The 10,954-nt window shown below is 40.0% G+C and overlaps 1 protein-coding gene across 2 annotated transcripts; it reads right to left on the reverse strand.

The window, feature by feature from the left end:
• Positions 1–87: 87 nt before the first annotated feature.
• On the reverse strand, positions 88–9,132 carry LOC110981978 (barrier-to-autointegration factor-like). Of its 2 annotated transcripts, none has more exons than XM_022240055.2 (3): positions 8,973–9,132; positions 2,887–3,052; positions 88–1,808 (listed from the first exon to the last, which is right to left on the reverse strand). In XM_022240055.2, exons 1-3 carry the CDS (start codon positions 9,029–9,031, stop codon positions 1,662–1,664), a joined length of 372 nt encoding a protein of 123 aa, XP_022095747.1. In that variant the 5' UTR covers positions 9,032–9,132; the 3' UTR covers positions 88–1,661. The 2 variants fall into 2 exon arrangements, with proteins under 2 accessions (XP_022095747.1, XP_086990832.1); XM_087134706.1 differs by lacking the exon at positions 8,973–9,132 and adding an exon at positions 8,627–8,758.
• Positions 9,133–10,954: the final 1,822 nt, after the last annotated feature.

Below are 10,954 nucleotides of genomic sequence, written 5' to 3' on the forward strand. Positions count from 1 at the left end.
GAAGGACCTGTGCAACAAGTGTTACAAGAGACAAAATCCTTCCACACCCGGTGAGAACCTTGATAATTATGAGAATCGAGAACATCGTTTCTGCACAATAAAAATCCAACTTTAATGATATCTGCACTTGTGAACTTTGGTCTGATTGGACAATTAACAATCTGAGTATGCTTCTAAATATAGACCAATGATATATGAGCATAAATGTTTAACATGAAAACTTTATTCTAAGTGCAGCATCAGCCTACTACGGCATACACCTAAACCTTCCCATAATTTGTATATGCAATGCTAATTTGCTGACTGATTACGCAGGATTTTCAAGCACAAAGCATGCAAATGTACACTAATCTCCACATACAGCAAGAAGTGGCTACACTCATTCAACAAGTAGCATGTGCAATTGTAGTAACAAATTTACCTCAACATGCAGTGGCAACAAGAGATATCAGAAATTTTGGCTTCAGCTGTCGCCAATGCATCTGGATCTATTTCCTCCCATTACATTGTAGATTGATGGTGACAATTACATTCTTTTGATAAGTTGGAAATTTTGTGCTGTACGCACCCCCGCCCCCCAAATTTACCCACTTTCAAGTTTTGATTACTTACATGCATCTGTATGTGTGTTGTCATCATCTGAGATTTCAGACTACTGGGTGGTGAGCTTGTAATAAATGGTGCAGGGTATAGCCACAGAGTTCTTCATGACTTAGCCTTACACTGAAGGGCATGGAGGGTGAAGGTTAGATTTACGTATCTGATACATGGAAATGTACATATACTTTCAATATCCACCATAGTCAATTTTCAGTTCCACAAACCCCATTCTCTCATCATTTTGATCTGCATGTTTGTTACTTAAAACTGCCCGTAAAGGAAAGCACTCCTCTAGATGGGCAGTGTAGGGCTTTTTTTGGTAACAAGAGTTTAATAAGCTGATTTGGCAAGGTGCAAAAAAAAATGGGTGCCAATCTTATAAACACAAGTATTTGTGACTCCATTACCAGAGTTGGTACGTACAATGTGCATGACTCCATGACAATCTTGTATGAATGTTAGTTACACATGGGGAGAATAGCTACAACACAATCCCCTGCCAAGTGTTTTCCACATGATTCCCTGGTCCCCTACCCCCCCCAATCTTTCCAATCTGAACCAAAGCTTAATTCCTCATCCTTCCACCTGCAGTCACTGACACAGATGGGACAAATATCAACAGTTTCCCATTCTTTTATCGAAACCAAACCTAAAGTCTTACTGGGTTTTATCATAAATGTACATTTTTTTAAATTTAAAATTTTGCATTTTGTCTTTCAAAAAGTGACTGCGTTCCTCCTTGACCTGAATGCAAAGCAACACGGGAGATTTACCCATCAATTCTAAATGGGACATGCAGCTAACAAGCTATTATTCTGCCTCTGTAGTGATCTCTAACACTGCACACAGAGTATAAGCATGGAATTTCTATGTTAAATAAGATAAGTGTCCATGTTGCGTATATATATCCCATTTCCCTGGAGTCAAAGGTCAGCAGAGTTAGCAGAATCAGAGCAATGTCATGCAGGACCTTAACCCTAACACTCCTCAGTCCTCCAACAGGTGAAGGATTGAGGAGGGTTAGGGTTAAAAGAGTTAAAATTAAAAAAAAAACCACAAAATTATATGTAGGCATCACTCCAGTCTTTCAGACAATTGTAACAATCTGTTGCACACTTCTTTGTAGCGGATGTGGTTGTCATCAGCCAATCAACAAAGAGCTCTTCGTCTTTATTCAGCACCAGGAATTGTCCGAGAACATTGTACGCCTGGATAGGGCAAAAAAAATGACAATAGTGAAATGGAGGAAAGCTTGCTGGTATTCAGTCTGCCCGTGTGGTTAAAATAATTACCATGATGAAACAAATGGCATGACATTTGACTTACTGCCTGTCCAACTTGGGTTTGTAATTTCCAGTGATTCAATGGTTGATTTCATGTGGTCCAGTGATTTTCATATCCCCATGTCACTTTGTTTTACTGGTTTAATGTGCAGTTAACAGTCTAGTGCACTTTGTTAATTGCAGCATGTTTGATTACATAAGCAAGCAAGCGCAACTGCATTTGATTGGACACTCGTGACTTCTTGTGCTCACTCCAGCCTGGCTCAAGTGGCCAACCTGCCAAGTTGGTTGCTTGGGGAATATCGCACAGAACCATAGGAAAATGTGACTTTGATGCACCCATTTCAGACACATATTCTAGGGTTGCACAGAACCAAATAGAATTAAGAGCAACTCAGGAAGACCCAGTTAAATTTTGATTTCAGATAGATGAACGAAACACATACATTTGCATTTGCTTCAGCCCATGAAAAGAGCGACATCTGAAACCAAGTCACTCTGATATCATTCCGAGTGCCTTCAAGTGCCATTCCTCACCTGCTAGCAAGCCTGGTCACTCCTAATTGTTTAAGACGTCGAACTTTTGCTGTACCAAATTCAAAATTTGCTTATAATTTGGTTCGGTGCTACTCTACGACGCCTGTCTCAAACGGGTGTTAGTCAAACATTGCAAAGGAAAGTTGACACCATTGTAAATAATTCAGAAAAATAGTTGAATGTGTATATGGAAAATCAGCTCAAGCCAACCAAGTTTTGTGAAAGGAAGTCGAGAAATGTGCAGACGTCCACTGCTTATGACGGTTTGAATGATTTTTGCAAATTTTATCACTTAATGACCCAATCAGATAGCCTTGTCACAGCAACTCCAGAAACCCTGCGTTATCATTCACTTATTACCACATACGTGTATGGCGTCTGCCCCTCTAAGCCTGTGACGACACCACAGGTAAGCGTGAAGGATGTAATCCAACACACTATTGATGGAGTTGGTTCAGTATCTGACCTTCTCAAATCCCGCCTCTCGTAACCTCTCGCCATACTTGGGGCCAATGCCCCCGAGTTCGGTCACCAGTTTGTCCCCCATGGGCTCCGACACAAACTGTTTGTGTTTCTTGGTGGTTGTTTGGGCTCTGTCTGCCATGCTTGCTGAAGGAAGTGTCAATTCACAGCTGGAAACAAACACAACTGACAGACGTCAGAACAGTTGGACATGGGATTGCCATGGACATAATTCAGTAATAGAGAAGCTTTAGTTTAGAATTCAACTTTTATAAGCACACTGATTCAACATTTAGTTGTTGCATGTGCTTTTTCCATGAAACTCATTTTGGAGTGACAAAATTTGTTCAGAACCAAACAAAGCCCATGTCATAAACTCATTTTATTCCACTGGCACTCAATTCTAGTGACTGAAGAAATTTTCAGCTAGACTATAGCTGCAGATATGTGACCAAGAAGCAGTCCCCCATTGCTCTTGGTAATTTTTCGGCACAATAATGAACATACACATTGCAGTGTTTTGACGGATTTAAACATTTCCCCGTGATCACTGTTAGTCCTGTTCCACGCTAACATTGTAGCAGTGACTGTGTTCACGAGACAGATTCACAATGACCGCAATTCAAGCTCTCTAAATTCCTAAAGAGCGACATATTACAAAAAATAAAAGGAAATATCCTGCACTTCGTTGGAGGAGTTGATTCAGGCAGAAAGAAAAAAAATCTCAAAAAAGAGAGTGTCAGTCCAGTGGGAACCTAAAAACCCAATACCCATAATTCAGAGTCTGCATGCATTATTTAGAGCCACCAGGCCATGTAGCCACTCAATGTGAAAGGGGCATTGTGGGAATCACATGCATTAATGGTGTTGGCTTACATGTACTCGTACATGTACTCTTGACGAGGTGTTTGTTGGGGTACAAAAATCCACTTCAACTTTTTTTGACTTGCATTAAAAATATGGAGGACAACATGTTGAATATCTGCAGGATTAAGTTGTATGGAAAGAGGGCAAGGTTTTAATTTTTTGAGGGAAATTATAGGATAAACTAAGGCCCCCCCCCAAAGTCTCCGGTTTCTGGTCATCGCGCATGTTGCCGTAGACATGCGCATCGGCAGACAAATAATTTTTTTATTAAACATAAAACAATTTCCAAAAGCCGCCAAACTTACTGTACTTGATCAGCAGGAATAACCCACTTGCACATTAAATTTGAATAAAACCTGGTATGCTGTGTTATCTGATTGCATAGAAACGTAACAATTTGAATTCTTCAGACTAAAGACACTGTTGCTATACCTCATCATTCGGGGCAAGCTTTTGCGTAGCGACCACCATCTCTGGAAAGGACTGGTCCCTTTGTGCTGTTCTTATCCATTGAGAACAGTGTATTGTTGCAAGGCGTCTCTTATGTAACTAAGCAAAAGCTTGCCCTGAATCACAAGGTAAAGCAACAGTGGTTTTAGTATGGAGAATTCAAGTTGTTATGTTCACGTGAATTTAAAGAACTCAGTGTACCAGATTTTATTGAAATTTAACTCGCAAATGGCTTATTCTGCTACCATGTAATTTTAATGTGTTTTTGATGGGTGGGGTTGAGTAATATGTACAGTAAAGAAATCCCCCACTGGCCCTAGGCCTCCACACATTTCAGTCGGGCACTCTGATCAGATGACATCATTCGTGTATCTTTACACAAAGGCCGTGTCCGAATCAGTTGGCTGCGGCTTGATATCATGCATGATTCTATGGAAACTAGCAGTGGATGCTGCCAAATATTCAGTGTAATTTCTGGCCGTTGCCAATTGATTCGGACCCAGGCCTACGTACATGTACATCTGTGAACCAGACAAACGAAGTGGTCTTGCATCCTGCGTAAGTATACAAATTGATAACACTTTTGAAAAACAAACCGTAAAGGGCCAGTCTATTCCAGTGTTGGCAAGGCAGTGGTAGTACATACGCAAGCAGTGCATGCAGCGGCAATGGACATGCATCGCGTTATGACAACCATACCCGTAACAACTCATGCATCGTTGATCGTCACTTGCCAAGAACAAAGGTAGATTAGAGTGAGAGAGTTTATTTTCTGAGCTGAATTTTCTTAATGTTAAATGCAGCTTGTTTCTTATAAGCTAAAACAGAAAACAAAGTGCATAGTACAGTGTATATCATTTACCTCCTGAGAATTTTATTTTCATTTTGACTCTTTGGAGCTGAACTGTTTTCATTTATATTTTTTCATAGGCTATTTGATGTGCAACTTATTTCCTATAAAGCTCTATAGTCTATGCTTTAAGCCAAAGTGGAAAACAATGTGCAAAGAATGTCATATGCTGCTACTTCATGAGAATTTCATTTAAAACCGGAAACTGGAGCTGAACATTTATTTTTCACATCTGATTTTTAAATGGTTATGCTAACTGTATTTTAACAAGCTCAATCTTGCCAAGAATTGAAGCATCTCATTTGATAGAGATGACTGAAACCATTGCCTCTCATCATATTTTATGGTCTGTTTATTAATTCAAAGTGGTTAATTCACATTTCTCATAGTAACAAGGCCTTGCGCTCTGAAGTATATGTGCATGTACATCACTTCTGAGAAAAAAAAGAGAGAGAAAAAAAAATGTGTCACTGCACCACTTTTGGACCAAGCCCATGACCAGAAACCGGAGTCTTTTTGGGTGGGAGGGCCTAAGGGTAATTATGCACTTAAACATGCCGACAGCAAAACTTGTTTGCTAGACTAATGCAGATTGGATGACGAAAAAGTTCCATTTAGAAAGCCAATCCATGATTGGTCCAGAAGTTCACTGTAAGAGTAGGACTGCACATTTTAGGACTGCATCAATTGTATGCATGATATGTAAAGGCAGTGAATGCAAATTGGCAGTGCACCTCGAACATGTTTATGTTGCTTCTGGTATGTTTAAAAAGTCACATAAGAAAGATCAAGTTTCACCCAAAGTGCCAATCAACACAAAAGGGGGGAGGTTTGTACATGTATCAGTATCTAAGAGAATGTTCTTTGAGTTTTAGAACAACACACAGTTAAGGGAATATTCTTTGGTGAAGGTGCCACTTTGCATTGAAGAAAGTGGTCCAACTGGTGAACCGGTCAAATATCCAGTTGTAGGCCCTGGGCTATATACATGTACACCTAGCACACACTAATACATGTACAGATGGGAGTCCAGGCTGGGAATGATCAACAGGGTGAACAATTCAGCAGCCAATATCACCTGTCCAGTTACCTTTTCAAAGAAGATAATTCCACGTCTGTAATTCATATATCCTTATCTACGGGATAAGGGGAGAGTTAAGAAATTCCACACACCACCAAAGGCAACAGTGAGGAAAATATACTGGGAAAGTAAGATTAAGTTGAGGTCATTGTTGTCGACTGCTTTCAGCCATTTGTACTTCAGCCGTTTCATCAAATTTGTACTCTGCACGTACGTATCCATAATGCATGCATGCACCACTCACACATGATAAACACAATTCTCACACACATGCATACAACTCTGTGGCCTGACTGTCAGTTCAGTTGCGTGACAGTCAGGGCTTTTATCATTTCATGATGAGACGTTCGAAGGAAGTCTGCCTGTTCTCCAAGTTACATGTATTTGAAGCTACTATGTCAAAAGTCCTGTGGAACGTCTTTGTTTGAAAAGAATGGAAAAAGGGATATGTGCACGAAATCTGTAAAACCCTGGCACAATCCAAAAGGTTTTGGGCAAAATTCAGGTTGAGACTCACTTAATTCCAGTAATTCCAGTAATTTATAAGGCAGTACTTACATGCATCTTAGAGACAAAGTAAAGAAAGGGATGAAAATACATGTTAAGGAAACAAAACTTGAAACTAAAGCTTCAGATTACTGGCCCATTAAGTTGTGTATTGGTACATGCATTTCATGATCCTGGTTACTTTGCAAATAACACACGCACACGTACATGTACAAGTATGGCAGCAAGGTACTCGTATGTCGCAAATTTAAGAGTGGGCAAAGAGTCTACAACAATGAAACATCTGAACATTACGCTCAAGTTTATTTTCCTCGACGTTGCCATCCAAGCTGGTTTGGGAAATTTGTGAACCCACTGGCAGGACAGATAACACAAAGAATATACATGTACACGTAGGTAGGCCTACATGAACAACGGTGAAATCGATTTCTTCAACAAGCATGACAAGGCAAAACAAGCATGTAAACTTTTGGGTCGTATTATAACGAAGCCATAGAACCTTGATGTCAGTCATAATGTAACATGTACAATGACATCCAACCATGTCAACCTGGGCTACAAACATGACATGTGGACCACGAATGTCTCAATGTGTGCGCTATGCCAGCCTTTGATGTTAAAAACAGCTATTATTTACTTAATCGTGTTTAATAATGCACATATAGCATGGTTAGTAGGCAGGTAGGCCTAGTGTTACAATTATCAATGAGTCACCATAATTCGCACTTTAAGTACTTTGACCAAATTTATTCTTAAATATAGTTAATTTTTATGGCTTCATTTCAGATGTTGAAAGTTTGACTAAAATCCTACATGGAATAATGTTACGAAAAACATCAGATGTCACAGAAGCAAAAGAAACAGTGTCGTCTGCAAACGAGTTGGATCGGCTGTAGTAAAACCATAATTCGTGCGCGTTCATTGCAAACATCATTTTATGGGGTATTGTTTATGACCTCCTTCTGAAAAATCTGCCAGTTAATGTCCCTTGAGTGAGGAATTATTTTTGGCATTAATTACTCTGGTTTGGTGATGCAGTTTGAGGGAAAAAAATGTATTCACAATAGCTTGACTTCCCATCCATTTTGCTTTTTCGCTCTCCCAGATTATAATTTTTTCAATTTAATTTAAAGGTGCAGTGAGGCATGAATTTTTATTATTTCAAATAAATCATATTTTGGATGTATTTTGGAAAAAACTCACAAATACAGTGCCACCAAATCTTTCCCCGTTGAGGCCAATCTCAAAATCTGAGATGCAAGGTAACCTTTCAGGCTCAATATTTTGATAATGCACTCAATATTTGGTGAAAGTTGATCGAAGTCATCATTTATCCATTTTCTAGACAATTTCAACCGGTCATTTTTGTACTTAGTCAGTAAAGTAAACTTTTGTCTGTAAAGTTTATGCTCTGTTGACATTTTTCCCAAATTCTCCCTAGAAAAGCTTTTAATTCACACATACATGTAGGCAGGGGCCCCAGCTGCAAACAGAAAATCGTTGAAGTGACGATCGATCATCGACTGTAAATTAACATCAGGGCATAATTTCATTGAAAAGTTCCGTGACGAGAAAGTTGGATGCGCAAATACATGTATATGGGTCTTTCCACGAAGTTCAGGCACAGTTTGTGACAGCGTCCCTTGTTACATCAGTGAAAATAAACATCTTTTTTCCCTGCATGTAGATTCTAAATTGATATTGTTCTAAATCTTGCTAGGTTCTTGTAGTGGTGGTCATCTTTGGCAAATAACAATGACTTAGTCTGTTGTAATGTAAAAATAATGAACAATGAAAGCTACTGATGTAACAAGGGACGTCGTCACAAACTGCCTGAATTTCATGGAATGACCCATATAGGCCAATTGTAGGCCTATGTAATAATGTAGTATGCACGAATTTAGGGTAGCCTACTCCCATATTCCACAATAAAGGCCTAAGCAGTGACAAACTCAAAACTGACATATCAAAGTGACTTGCCAACTTTACCAGTTTATGATAGATACAGACAGACAGAGGCGCACAAGTGTTTGGTCAGGGGAATCCCCAGGCTAAGAAATGATGAACAAACGAAGGCCTAGGTCTAATTGAAGCCTGTTACTGCTGCTAGGAAATCCCCGCTGCCACCCATGTCATGCGTGTTTTATACTTAGGGCCTACACTATGTCTGTATATGTACATGTAGGCCTACAAATAATGACCGAGTGGATTCGTTTTCTTCAACAAGCTGACAAGAAATTCTTGTGGGAAATCAAATCATAAATAATGTAATTTGCCAACATGACAAGAGAAATCCAAAATACATTCAGGTTAAGTTTTTGGCCTGCATGCATACCGTTTTGAATGAAGCCGATGTTGATTCGTTTCCGTTTCTGCTCTTGCGCTCAGCTTCATGCGTGACACAATTTCTATTCCCGCCGCTCGTTCCCGCCGAGAATTTTAATGCAGCCTGGGTTTCAGACGCACACTGTGTGATGTTGTAACGGCGAGAGTGGAACCCGCCGTTGTACGGTGTCCTATGACCGCCAAATTATTTATTAAAAATCGAGGTTGGGGCGATACTTTTTTACACAATACGCTGAGGAAATTGGACTTAACCTAAGGCATAACCGTGGCTCTGGGGATTTTTTTTTTATCAAAGGGACGTTAAGTCAAAAAAAGTGTGAATTTTAACACCACAGTTTTTGCAGTGTACGTTCAAACGAGTATAGGTGTAACGGCGATGACTTGAGTTTACGCCTATTGAAGCTTTCGTTGGCTTATTTTGAAAATCCGCGGTGACCGACAAAGCCCTTCATCTAAAATGTTTCTTTCGATCGGGCAATCATCCAACGGGGGGCTAGTTAATATTGTTCAGTTGTTTTGGTATGTCTTAGTGTCAAGCACAATATATTCAGTGCGAAGGAAGACACTTGGTTGGGCGAATAGGTGGTAGGTCTGTGGAGAGAAAAATCGCATGAGACCACAACTTGTCAGGCGCCCTGCTAGGTGAAATGCTTTGCAGTCCAGTAATTACGGGCACTGACCACTTCGCAAGTATACATGTATTGTTAACTTACAGTAAGGGATTTGAATTTCTCATTCCTGGCCAGGCGAGGCCAACCTAAGGGCCCAAACCCCCCGACCAATTTCTTTTGTATAAGTCGATGTTAAGTGAATAGAATGTATGATACTGGTCCAGTATAAATTAGGTATAGACCTTCCTATGCCAAGGCCTGCATGGGGGGACCGGGTTAGCGTAGCTTAATTAATTTGCACCAATGGGGCCCGGGTTCGAGTCCTGGCTTGGCCCAGGCTTTAAGTGCATTTGGTTTCCGGGCCATACTCGCTCTGGAAGCTTTTCTCCGGGTACTCCGGGTTTAAAGGCCTCCTGCTTTTAAACTGGACCTTCGTCCTAACTCCATTATGATGCTGATTAATAAAGATTATGAATAAACGTATAGTTATTGGCGCAAATAGCCTAGTAGTTGAGAGCCCCATTAAACAGAATGAATCATAATGTTAACGAGTGTAAGGTGATGTTTGACTCGTTCAAAAAGGTTTATTCGTCCATCTTATGTGTTTGGTTCCCATATTCTTGAAACTTTTGATCGTTATAAGTATCTTGGTGTGATTGCATCTAATGATTTAAGTTGGTAAAAGCACATTGATTCGATTGTTTCTGCAACAAATAGGATGTTGGGCTTTGTTTAATAATTTCAACACAGCATTTATGGAAAATGGGGATTCAAGGCACTTGTGAACGCCATTTTGAGCTGTCTTCGCCAGGTAAAAATGTGAGAAAAAACTGTTGAAAAAAATTTCCCATACAGTAGGAGGACTTTCATACCCTGGACGTTAGTCGCAGTGCAATGTAGACGTCGGCCAACCTGGGCTAACATAACTACATGTGAACATGTGTTCACCTAGGTGATTTGCCACAATTTTCTCAAGGCACTTTGAAACGGTAGAACAGAACTATAATTACCAGGGTCATGCTTACTGCCTGATTTATGTATTGGCACATCATTAATCATCTTCAACTCGGCATGATGGGACCTGCCCTGTAGAAAGAGATGCGTCAAAGAGCTTGGATAACGGATGGGCTATTGAATCAGCCGAAATCTTGAGAAGTAGTGGAGGAATATCGTCAATAAAGCCACATGCTTTATGAGTTTGAAGGCCTTTGAGCATGCGTTTCACTTCAAAGGCGGAGGTTTCAACAGTACTGACCCGAATTTTAGAGTTACAATGGTCACAAACTGGATAAAGTTTTGATTCTCGGGTAGAGTAAAATTGCTTTGAAAACTTCTGAGAAATGCATTTGCAACGCTAGAC

The sequence above is a fragment of the Acanthaster planci genome, linkage group LG01 (genome assembly GCF_054643075.1).
Source record: "Acanthaster planci isolate LZ-2023a linkage group LG01, COTS_SCS, whole genome shotgun sequence".
In the NCBI taxonomy this organism is placed as follows: Eukaryota; Metazoa; Echinodermata; class Asteroidea; order Valvatida; family Acanthasteridae; genus Acanthaster; species Acanthaster planci.